The 12,672-nt window shown below is 37.4% G+C and overlaps 1 protein-coding gene across 2 annotated transcripts in view; it reads right to left on the bottom strand.

Moving 5' to 3' along the window:
• Window positions 1-210: 210 nt before the first annotated feature.
• Window positions 211-12,672, bottom strand: part of TENT4B (terminal nucleotidyltransferase 4B) — a 41,334-nt gene continuing 28,872 nt past the window's right edge. The window contains exons 4-12 of one of the 2 annotated variants that reach the window (XM_088171880.1): window positions 12,265-12,385; window positions 11,153-11,260; window positions 9,063-9,191; window positions 7,558-7,771; window positions 7,120-7,246; window positions 6,914-7,017; window positions 5,114-5,301; window positions 4,380-4,544; window positions 211-3,151 (exon numbers count right to left, since the gene is read on the bottom strand). In XM_088171880.1, the coding sequence (XP_088028006.1) occupies window positions 2,972-3,151; window positions 4,380-4,544; window positions 5,114-5,301; window positions 6,914-7,017; window positions 7,120-7,246; window positions 7,558-7,771; window positions 9,063-9,191; window positions 11,153-11,260; window positions 12,265-12,385 (1,336 nt within the window). In that variant the 3' untranslated portion in view covers window positions 211-2,971. The remainder of the gene's footprint in view (window positions 3,152-4,379; window positions 4,545-5,113; window positions 5,302-6,913; window positions 7,018-7,119; window positions 7,247-7,557; window positions 7,772-9,062; window positions 9,192-11,152; window positions 11,261-12,264; window positions 12,386-12,672) is intronic. The other variant, XM_088171881.1, reaches the window with a different exon arrangement.

Genomic DNA, 12,672 nt, shown 5'->3' with positions numbered 1-12,672 from the left:
TCAGGCTTACAGAATTCTCCAGCTTTCCTGAAAGGAAAACCTGCCAGACCAGGGCGACTTGAACAAAATCAGCTTCCAAACTGCAGGCAAAGGGGCCAGGACTCAGCTGGGGAAGGACCCTGATACTGTGAAAAATGTTACTCGAGAATTCTTTCCACAGTGCTGTGAAGGGGAAGACAGGGTGTCAAGAATGGTGATAAACTGCAGTAGTTAGATTAAACATTTATTTTTTTCATATATTCACAAAATCTTCACAAAAGTATTGAAACTCAAAAAGGAATTAGACTTGAGTCAAATACAGAGATGAAATGTACAAGACAAATGAGCAGGCAAACTAAAAGGTCTTGAAAGTATTTTACTTCAGATTGAAAAACGAACAGTTCAACTGTTCCGTTTAAATAAAGTTTTGCAAGATATACAGTATTTTATGAATACAATGCTGGTCATTTGAGGCAATGTAAAATACCTCAATTTTTCCTTCATGCTTTTTTTTTTTTTTCTTTTTTTTTTCTTTTTTTTTTTTTTTCTTTTAGAAAGATAGTGTTTACCAAAAAGAAACTTGAGCAGTCCAGGAAAAGCTATTTTCCATTAAATTTATGAAAACCATAAATTGAGGCAAACCTAAGATTCCCAATGGAATCAAGATTATCTTCCCGCTACCACCACCTTAAAATTATCACATGCTTATTGGAACACTAATATCTGCACCCTAGGAGTACATTTGCTTTCAACAATGAGGGTGATTCTTTTAAAAACACTTCAGTGTGGTAAATGCGATACAGATCTTTGCAAGTATTAAGTTTTGGAACAGTTTTGCTAATAGCAGCTAACAATACTGGATTAATATAATTTATAAATAATTGTTCCCTAAGCGGTGAACATAAGTCTACACATTCACAATAATCTAAAACAAAATAAATAGTGACTATGCATAATGTGGTACAATTTTTACTAGTTTCTATGAAGAAAAGCTGAACATCTTGATAAAATTATCTGATCAAATTAAAATATGACTCTAAAAATTTTTTTTAAATTGTCAAATTAACATCACTTAAGCTTAGTGTTGGAGTAAATGTTATGACTTCCTGTATTTTTGGAATATATATATATATTTTCCTTTTTGAAGTAAAACACTTTGACACATTGAAAATGTTTATTCATTTAAGTGATGACATTGGTTCTGGTCTCATTTTACTTTAAAAATCATTGCACTCATTAGTGCCTATAAAGGTCAGGTTGGTCTGTACTATTCTGTAAATGTATATAAAAAGTTTCTCAAAGCTAACAGTACGTTTTATAAAAGCATCATCTCAGAACTGCTGCATTTAATTCAGCCACGTATGCCAAGTACAGACTTTCCTCTTGACAGAAATATGTGAAAGTAAATGCCACTTAACTCTCTACCACTGAAGTGTCCCAACTCCTGTTCCAAACTATGCCTGAGAGTACAATTTCCCATTTCATTCGCATTCATGGCATCAGAGGAACTGCAACCTAGACTTGTGATGCGACTGAACCACACACATGTGGAGTTTCCATGAAATGAGAACTAGGTCAATGAAGAAATATTATGAGATATGAAAGGTTTGGGTCTTTAAGGCAATATAAAGTGTATCTCATTATTTGAAATTTTGTTTTGTTTTTAATAATTAAGTGTAAATATAAAAATGCCTAAGAGGGGAGTGAGAAAAAAATACTTTAATTGTAAAATTTACTTAAAGCTCCAACAGTTATCATCTCCTACAGGAGTTAGCAAAAATATAAAAGACAAAAAACCCAGACCTGGAAGGGGGAGGAAAGGCACAAACAAGGAGGCATGGGATTAAAGCAGCCCAGGAATGCAAACGTCTGTAACAAACTGAGTTTTGTTGTTTTGTTTTTTTAAAACAAAAACAAAAAACAATCACCACCATCAATCAAACAAAAAAAACAAAATAAAACAAAAAAAAAAAACCCAACCCCGAGTGGCCTTTTGTTGTTTCTTTAAAAAAAAGAAGGGAGGGTAGAGGAGAGACCACCAAGGGGAGGAAGAGAAGGATGCAACTAGAAAACCCCATTGCCTGAAATGATGGCACTCTAGAAAACAAGGTGAAGGTTACTTCTCAGAGATGACAAGCTCAGTGTCTACACAAAGTACATGTACACTTTATACAAATGAAAATCTTCATTTGCCACCATAAACCTTTCTTTCAGAGGAACAGCTTTTGCAGATCAAAAGTTCTATGAGATCTTCCAAATGCCAAGAAAAGAAATTCTGAGCAATATAACTAGTAATGTCTCTTTATATGGATGTTAAGATGACAATTCAGATTATTTTCCAAACTAATCCTGAGAAAAATTTATGTTTACAATTTAAACAGTAATGTTATGTAAAAAGTATTAACAAATCCACTATTACAAATGTCAGTTTTCCTATATGGTCATCTATATATACACAATAAAATGGTAAGTATATGCAAAAATAATTAAAAAATCATGCACAAATTACTTTCACCTTTAAAGGCTGGGTTTCCCTCAAAATACAATTGTTTGCCTTTTTTTTTTCCTATTTTTTTGTGTTTTATTTGTTTGTTACCACCCCCTAGACACACTGAGTACTATCTCTACAGGTCAGCATGAGCTGATGGGAAATACATTTATTTTACATTCAAGCTTTTATATCCTAAATGACCCTGTTGTAGCATATGACTTATCAAATGAGCAGCCTTTTTTCCTCTTTTAAAAAATTATTTTTTCCTCTTTTTTTTTCTCAATTTTTTTCTTTTTTTTTTTCCTTTTTTTTTTTTTTTTTTTTTTTTTTTGCAGTGATCAATCTTCATGTTCCGTTCCGTGGCGAGCTGGGAAAAAAAAATGCAGTTGCTAATCTATGTCTGAACAGTCTGAAGCTCCAGAAGAGATCCAAGGAGTCACTATCAAACTATCCTGTAGCATGAGATCATTGCACACAGAAGAACAGTCATAAAGTAGGCAACTATCTACAAAGGTCTGACAGGGCTGCATCCCTCTTGTGTTTCCTCTTTTTGCCGTGGAAAAACTGATGGTGTGATTTGCTGCCTTGGTGCTGTTTGTTTGTGACTGAGGTACCATGGCTTGAGTTTGTTGGACCTTGGAAGCCTTTGTTGGATGAGCGAAATAACCGTGCAGATCCATGCTGTGGGAGAAAGAGAACACAGTAAATCTGGGTTAATGGGAATAAAGGGTGGCAATCACACATCCCTGCTTCTGGACCACGAGCATGGTGACTTCTGAAAACATCACACTTGAAAAACTTGCTATGGCACAATGGTCACTGCTGAGACAGCAGCATAGCACTGCCAATCTCCCACTTGGGTGGCTGCAAACAAATGTTCATCTCTAGCCCCAAACAGGTCCAGAGAGAGGAGCAGAGCACTTGGAATTTTGGAAAGCATAAAGGTATTTTACAGGAATGTCCATAATCCAAGACAATACAGGAACATTTCTCAAATCCAGGACTAATCTTATACCACATCTTTTCAGAGCTGGGGTATTTCAGATCGTGGACACACACATTCCAGCCTGGATCTGGTTCTGCCCAATAACACAAACACGCTCATGGCATGGCCAAGGCCAGGTGTGTGAATTGTCTCATTAAAAGACAGATCATCAGCAAATAAGAGCAATGTCTTCAGAATTATTTTCAGGAAAAGTATTCCAGAAGGTTCTGGATTGTTTCAAACATAAAAGATCTAATGTCTGAAGAAGTGTGAGAATTTAAACTGCATATATCCAGTGTATACTGTACATAGAGGCATAGAATATTTCCAGAATACTGAGTTGCCATAGAAGCGTTCCTCAGTGTGGGAAATCTCCCAAATGCATAAGTTCTGACAGCATCTGATCATAAGGATGTTTGGCTATAGGGGAAAATGAGGGGGAATGTCATGTATCAGCAAAGAACCTTCACCTCCCTTAGTGGAAGACAGATCAACAAGTATCAACAGCTAAAAGAGCAGCCAGTCAGAGTTTTAAACACACATTTTTGCTAACTGCTTTCACTAAGTGTAGGCACACCTCATTTCTCAAGTTTTGCAATCAAAACTGGACTGACTTGCTTTTTGCAAAGGAGGAAATGGGTGCAACACAGCTGAATACCTCTGGCAAATTTGGTATCCCAGAATAAAGTCAGACCGATTTCATCTGTTCCAAAGCTGGGAAAGCCACGGTTGCAAATTCATCTGTGCAAGCTTAACAGAGAACCAAGTGGCTTTAGATACAATCAGTGCTGGAAGCTTTTTAATGGGGCAAAAGGGAGGTGAAAAATGCAGTGTTCCCTTTCCAGAGCAAGTTACCCTTCCATGAGGGATATGTGTAATATTCAAATAACCTACACAGTTGTTGTTTTCAAACATTTCACAAACCTGAGATTTGTTCGTGTTGCTGGATGTATTGGCTGTTTGGCTATTTTGTGTTTTCCCACTTGACTGGGAGGATTCCAGTGACACTTCTTGTGACCCCACTCTGTTTGTGGTAGACTGACGACAACTCAACTGTTTAGAGGTTTTGCAAGGTGTTCCATCAGAATCCTTCAGGAAAATGTAAAGGATTAGTGAGTTTTTCTGAAGAGTGAGTATTTCTAAAGGTGAATTTTCCTTTAAAAATAAAGAGTGGACAAAACTGAAAACTTTTTTATTTTACTAGATATCAAAATTCTTTCAATCCAGAATTCTTATCAAGTAAAACAGATTTAAAGATGTATTGATCTGTGATTCTGTTTTTGAGATTTGCCTTTTATTTTTTAAACAGAATTCCAAAACAGATTTTTTCAAAGCTTTTGGCCTGTTTGTTTTTTAAAACCTGTGGCTTAAGATTACCAGTCTGTTTGATTTTTGAAATACAATTTTCCCAGAAAAAAGAGGGCTGTGGAACTTTGCATATCTATATTCACTTTCTACATGTATTGTGTCAAAAACACACTGTAGCTTATATGTGTAGAAATTGCATAAGAGTTAACATCTTATGCAAGTTAGGATTCTGGATGAATTAACTGACTAGGATTGTGAGCTCTCAAGATGTAGTTTGTGACAATATAAATCAGAAGAAAAAAACCCAAAGAAATTTTAAAAAGCGAAGTCAGAAAACCTCCAGTACTTACTACATCACTAGAGCTGGACAGTGTGGATGATGATGATGATAAAGGACCTGATGAAGAATTTGAAGAATGTTTACTAAGTGTTTCTGAAGTTTTATTTCTAGGTTTTCCCAGTGCTTCATTCTCTTCAGCAAGATTATTGTTGCATTTGTCCAGCTGCTGAGTATCTACTATCAAGGTTACTCCATTACCTAGTAAAAACAAATCAGAAGCATCACCACACTTTTAAATGCAAAAATATGTTGACTTGGGGTTTTTTAATACAGCCTCTAAGATACAAAATACGTGTTACATCCCACAGGACATGCACAGACATCTGCCCATATCCACACCCTAAATCCATGCAGACACAGGTGAGTGCATCCCTGTGTGTGGCACTGTAGGCCAGCACATCCCAGCACCTATTCCTGATAGGATCCATTAATGCACTGAGCACTGCCCTTGGTTTGAGATGGAAGTTAGGGACAGAAGACATGGAAGAAGGCAGTAACAAAGTTCAGATGTGCTGCTGTAGATTGTATCATGCCATGCTTCAACAGCACTCAAACACATAGGATTAAATTCTGTTCCTGTATGCCCAACACTCAGCAACTATAATTTTTCTTCTGCTGGAGCTGCTAGGATCAGAACTCCAAATAAGCCTCACTGCTTTGTAGGATTTCCTACATTGAAAATTCAAGATACAGAACTCTCATATCTCACTAAGCTCTGTCTTAAAAAATAAAAGAATTGGAACTAAAATCTGTACTAAATCAACAAGACAACCACTATTACTGTCATCATTACTTTCCTAATATGGGGTTATTTTTCTTTTTTTGATCGCTCTTTTATCTCAAATAAGACACTTAGGAGGTAGAGATTTACATAATGTCCATGCACATAGGTAGCTAAGAGGGAGGTGATGGGAGCTCCTGGGACTGAGCACCAGCTGTCTGCCACCAGGGCCTGCAGGCTGACAGCTCAAATGGCACAGAGAACATTCATCTGACAAATCACTAACACAAGTTCTAAAAACAAGTAAACAAAATCCCAGCCAAGCCAAAAGAATGGGTCCTTGCAACACCTTCTCTGATGATTCGTTAACAAGAGAACACTTCTGATAGGGAACATTCTAAAATTAACTGGAGAGTATTAAAATTAATTCTGGTTTGAAAACTTCCAGACAGCAGATACACCTGCACCAAAAGAGAGCAGCAACTGGCTGCTGGGTCAGAAGATGGGCAGTGGATTAAAGGTGATTCAAAAGGGCATTGTCACCAAGTTCTCTGGCTAGATTTTGTGTGTGTGCATTTGTTAAAAACAAGATCATGATTGATATTTCAGGACTTTTCTGTTTAAAAGACTTATTCCACTTATATAGTTAATCCTGGCTTCCTTGCCAATATATGGTATGTTAGACTTTAAAATGAAAACTAAAAATGCAGAATTTAAGGATTCAGATTTAAACTAGCATGCCCAGTCATTCTTGTTAAAACCTTGTCCACATTTAAAGGACAAAGGAAGTGTGACACTGACGATGTCATAATTTAAACTGGAAGTTTTTCCAAAGTCTTTCTTTGGAAGGCAGCACTCTTTACAGACCTCTCTACTGACCAAATCTATTATAGCACAAAGAAGATGGGGACATTTTACTCTTATATAAATCTGTCTTTTCTGGATGAAAAGTCAGGAATACTGAACAAAAAAAGGAAATTGCTATTAAGATGCACACGTCGATTTATGCGAGGCAAAAGCAACAACAAAATCTATACAAGCAAAATGTGCAGGAAGTTTCCCCCTCAGCCCTGCTGAGTCAAAACTCACCATTACATGAAGATTCTGTTCTGCTTTGCATTCCCCACTGCTTAGATATCCAGTCTCTGTAGGTGGCCACTTCTTGTGTTACTCTAATTATTCTCCCTAATATACTGCAGACCAGGAAAGAAACAAAACCATCACCACAATTAAATTTACCAAACATAAAAAAACACAAGCAATAAATGTCTGAGAATTAGACTTGGAGACTTTACCTTTCTGTTTCGTTGTTAGGATAATATTTAGCTATGGGGGAAACGGCATGGCTCAGAACAACATAGGCATAATCAAAAGCCTGCTTCACTTGCATGGCACCATAGGAACTCCTCCCAACATCATTACCTTAAAAGAAGAATATAAATAAATGAGTAAGATTGAAACTGTGGTTATCACCTTTCAGGCAGGAGACAGCAATCTGTTTTAAAAATTGTCCTTATGTCCCAACTAACTGCAGCCACCTCTTGTAGCACAGGATTAGCATAAAGCATAAATATTTGCAAGAGCTTAAAAGACCTACAGATATTTAGATATAAAGAAGTCCAAACCAGCAATTCTCTGGGTAACAGTACAAGACATGAAGAAAAAAAAAGTCGTGCAGTGCATCTATTAAACATTGAACAGTACTGTTATTCCATTTTGGTTTCTGAGGATACCTGGCTGTAATGGATCCTCGATGTACAGCATTGATGGTCTGTAGCCATCCAACATGCTTTTCTGCACTTCATCCTTGGCAACATAAGAGCCACCATCCTTTATTCGGATTCCAGTCTTCAGATAATTGAAGTGACGTCCATATAATTCAAAAAACTCTATTAAAAGAACACCATAGTTGGCATTGGGCATACAGGCATCTTCCCTGGGATGCAGCTATTAAGAAGAGAGAAAAAAAATTCATTCTTTTAAGACTTCAAGTTTTTATCTTTTTCACAGAAAACATGTCTAAATACAGTAATAAATAATAATAAAAGAGGTATGTCTAAATATAGTATTTTCCCTTGATAAAGTAGTTTTGCATCTTTAAAATAAGATGCTATGACAACTTTTATAAAATAACTACATCTTAAAAAGAAAAGGCTGTCAAGCACTAATCTTTTTGCATTTGAATTTTTAGTCCAATAAGTGAACTTCCAGCACTAATGGCAGGGTTATTGTGAAAAAGCAGATATTTGCACCTCACAAACCTGGGTCTGCAATACAAATACAGACTTCTAATGTGCACAGCTACATACAGGATCCCCTCTGCTGTTAAGTAAGCAGCCTGAGAGACTGTGAAGTAAACCAGCTCAGAATTGTAAGAGATATGAAACCTGACTTTTTTTAAAAATTGTATTTTTAAATGACCAAATGAAGTGCTGTTAGTCAACATAAGAAAAAAGTGGATTTGGTGAAATTTTGGCTTTAAACTATATGCATCTTGTCCTTATTTCTTTTGTGCTCAGCAGGGAACTGCAAAGGCATTCAGCAAACACCAAGCTCTACTTCCAGGCTCAGGTTTTAGAGAAATTGCAGTCTGGAAAAGTATGGACATACACTTGCAAACACATATGTTGTAACACAAAATGTTACACATAACATTAAATTCAGGAAAAAGAACAGGGCTGATACAGCCAGAAACCAGCTACTTCATATTTGTCCAGTATTTCCCTCCCCCAGGCACAACCATATAGATTTAGCTCATGCATTTTGTTCTATTAGATTTAAGAGAAAGCTGTAAAACGTGTTTGTCTGATATCAGCTTAGAAATCCAGAGAACCAAGATTACACTGCATTTGTGAAAGAACACACAGGGTGTATGACCTGGAGACTAAGTGTCATAAAGGACAGCAGCAGCTAGCACCAACCTTATGGAACTTGTTCCAAGATAGTTATACAATATTAAAGTTGTTTTACCATGAATGACACATGTCATATCATGTGTGTCAAAATCCTAACTATCAGTGCCTGGCATTGGTACACCAACAGATATTCCAAACTTATTTTGTACTGAAAGCATCAGCATTGGAGAAAGAACAGAAGACAGGGTAGGACATATCTAATTTTAAACGAAAAGGGGGTGCAACTTCAAAAATGATAGCCTAAATGATTAAATTTAAGGGTTGATCAAATTCCTTCTTAAGGTCCTTATGCACCAATAGCATTGATGTTACATTGAACTTACCTGAAGGAAACTGACAGCCATTAAAAAGAGACTATAAGAACCAATTCCACCTGTAAATACTTCATTAAGGTCCCTCTGCAACAGGAACTGTTTCAATACTAAAACTAGAAATGGTAACACAGGATATTTCTGAAAGAGAAAAACGCAGCTGTTACAGTACTGTGATGCATGCATACAGTGGATGCTAAGAGAGCATACTGAAACTATCTCGTTTAGTGTATTTTGTCTTAAAGCTATCTATAAATCCAACCTATCATTTTTAGTAACAGTGGAGAAGCCAATGCCCTGCCTGTGATCAACACGGGTATTTTACCTGTTTGACTCCGTTGGCAGATATTAACAACAGAAAACAGTTATTACATCATAAAATCTGAAGTATTTGGGTTGAATATATATATATACATACATACTTGCTTTTCTCATACAAGTGAAAAGTACAACAAAGGAAGAGCTGTGGAGATACCATATCTGTAACAAAACCTTGCTACACTTGAGAGCTAGCTCAAAGTGCACTGAGATTTCTGTCCTGCAAGTACTTTGGATGCCCAGAGTTAAAGAAAGCCCTTCAGAATTGCTTCACCCAGGTAACATTTTCAAACAAGCGAAATACCTTTGGGTAACTGATCCTTTAATGGGTTTATCTGCATGGATTCCCTTAAGAGGTGTGGAGAACACAGACATTTGGGACAGCAGTGGAGGCTGGGCTATGCCTGCACTCTGTACACGCCCCACAGGGGAGGAGCAAAAGAAGCTCAATAATATTACTGCTGTTACCAACACAGAGCCAAAAAGTTCCTTAGTGTCACAGATGAAATGTGGGTCATGATGTCTGTGACTGCAAAAAGACTAAAGGGAAAGAAGAATTCTGCTGAGAACTTCTCTGCATGAGCCTTATGGTGAGTATTGGGAGCCCTATTTAACTAAAGATTCCTAACTAACTAAATGAAGATTTTGAACTATTAAGAACTTCCAGTCACAAGCTGAAGTGTTGAATATCAGTATATACCAAAATTGAAAGATGAGATTTTTCTTAGAAAACTGTAAACCCTTAATAAAGGCTCCAACTGCCTCACACTTCCTAAATAACCTGGATGAAGAGAAAGAGGCATTTCCAAGCCTAATGCCAAGTATGACACTCAGTTAGGCATTGTTATGTGGGACAAAATAAGACCCAAGAGAATGCCCTGCAAGTGTTTTATAGAGAGAACACCACTGAAGTCACTTGGCAAGAACACACCAAGACTTCTCCAAGTCAAACAGAGGACCCTCCACAGCAGCACAGCTGCCTGTGCCACCTCTTCCCAGCTGCCCATGCTCCAGGCCAGCTGTGGCACAGCTGCACAGCCTTGGCTCAGCCTGCTGGGAGAGCAGCCCTGTGGGAAAGCAGCGTGTGGGAAGCCTTGCTGGGAGTGCCTCCACTCTGCTGGAGAGCTGCTCCCCATCTCAGCTGTTCCTGCACTGTCAGCCCGAGCCATTGGTGCTGATCCTGAGCCTAATCCAGGCCCTACTCACAGCCCCCACATCCTCACTGGCCACTGCCCTGCCAGTCTGGGAGCTGACCCCGCACTGGCACCAGACCTGCTCTGCTCTTTGTGCTGGGGGTGCCACAGGGCTGCAGCCCTGCTCCTGCTGCCCCACACAGCTCCTGCTCCATCCCCAGGGGCACAGACCCCTCTTGCCCCCTGACCCAAGGCCAAAGGGTCACAAGTAACCCAGGCAACTTGATTTTCTATGCTTTCACACACAAAAACTCCTTCAGGCTTTCATGAGAAGACTATCTCCCATCTTGAAATTCTGAAGTGCATAGTTCAATGAACTGCAGGTTTTAAAAGAGCAGAACACTTAAAATTGCATTTTCCTTAATTATTGTACCATTAAAACTACTCCACATTCTGCCCTTGTATTTTAGTATCTTCATTGCTTTTAAGGCAATATACCTAAAACTTAAGAACATCCCTCAGCATTATCAGACAACAAAGAACAACAGAGTAAAAGTGCATCTCTAGTAAAGGATGCAGTCGAAGTAAAACAGAAAATAAAATTAAGTTATTAAATACTCAGCATGTAGTTCCATGAGAGTGTTGCCTAACCTTGATAAAATCTTTGATGAGCTGGGCTGCTTTAACCCCGTTCTGTACATTAAAGCTTATATCAACTTTTACTTCAGTGAAGGAATCTGTCAGTTTAATAATAGGTACCTGCAAAAGAAAGATAAAATAAGTCAATACAGATTTCCAAGACACACTTGGTTTCCTTTATAACTTATATGCACCAGTAAACCTGAAATTTTTCATGAATTTATAGAGAAGAGGTAGGCAGTGAAATCAGGACTCCTATTTATGAACTCATTCACGTTGCCAATCTGTTTACATAAACTTTGCTTTTCTAACTCATAAATGCTATTTTCAATTTACTGTCCTGCTGAACAGAACTCAGTGCTTCACCTCCCAGGTGATTTATTTTGGATTGGTTTGGGTGAGTTGCTGTTGCAGCAGCTCAGCTCTGGTGGGGACCACGGACAACAGGAGGAGATGAACACTGGAGGAATTCATAGAAATCATCCTGGAGACATCAGAAATGACACAACTCATGTCACTGGGGTCATCATTTCCTCACCAAAATGAACTTCATTCAAGAAGTACAAGATATGGAAAGTACTCTGATGTATCTCCACCTGAGTAATTGCCAAATTACCTCTCTCTACTAATAACAGCTATGACTTAGGTGCCTCAATACTCTTACAATTAGCAAAAGGTAGGAAATTATAATGGAATTTTCTATTTTTTGCAAGACATACCACTACCCATTTAGACAAGGCTTAGTACTTCTTTGTGAAAACTGATTATACATGCTTCCTTGCAAAAAGAAATTACTTACTTATGTAAAAACTCAGTCCAGAAATGCCCTAGTTTAAACACATCAATGCACAACACTGACTAGTCCAATGTCTCTTAAAAGCAACATGTTGTGCATATGAAATATCAGACAATTTCCACAATAGAAAAAATGTTTTTGTTATTGTACTATCAATTATTTTGTCAGTAATAAAAATCATACTAAATAAAAAAGTTCTATGTGTTCTGTTTCAATTTTAATATATATAATAGTTTCTGCTTATGAAAATTCATTCTTTTAACCAACATCTTTCTTTGATTAGAAATTTAGCTTAGAACAAGGAAAATCCCTCTTTCCCCAAACTTACAGTTGCTTTATCTAAAACCTTTACTGAGTTTTCATCTGCTACATTGTGCTTTCTAAGAGCTTCTTCCAGGGTCCAAAGAGGTAATGTCTCCCATTTTCCAAACACAACTAAATCAATATCACTGAAATAGGAAAAAAAAATTCATTCAAATTAAAAGACCAATACACTTAAAATACAAACAATTGACATCTATATATAACTTGAATAAAGCTGACAGAACATAGCTTAACCAAATAATTAATTCTGATTTTTCTGAGGAAATGGTTGGAGATGAACTCTTATACTTGGGGAAATACAGACCATTTCAGTTACCTAGAGGAGGGGACAAATAAACATAAATCAATTAGGCTGCAAAGCCAAGATGAGTCCCCTCAGGCCACACTGTGAGCAGAGGGATCAGCTCCTCCA

Source organism: Sturnus vulgaris, chromosome 12 (assembly GCF_052056855.1).
Source record: "Sturnus vulgaris isolate bStuVul1 chromosome 12, bStuVul1.hap1, whole genome shotgun sequence".
Lineage (NCBI taxonomy): Eukaryota > Metazoa > Chordata > Aves > Passeriformes > Sturnidae > Sturnus > Sturnus vulgaris.
Note: the sequence above shows the minus strand (reverse complement) of the source record. Positions and strands in the feature narration are given on the sequence as shown.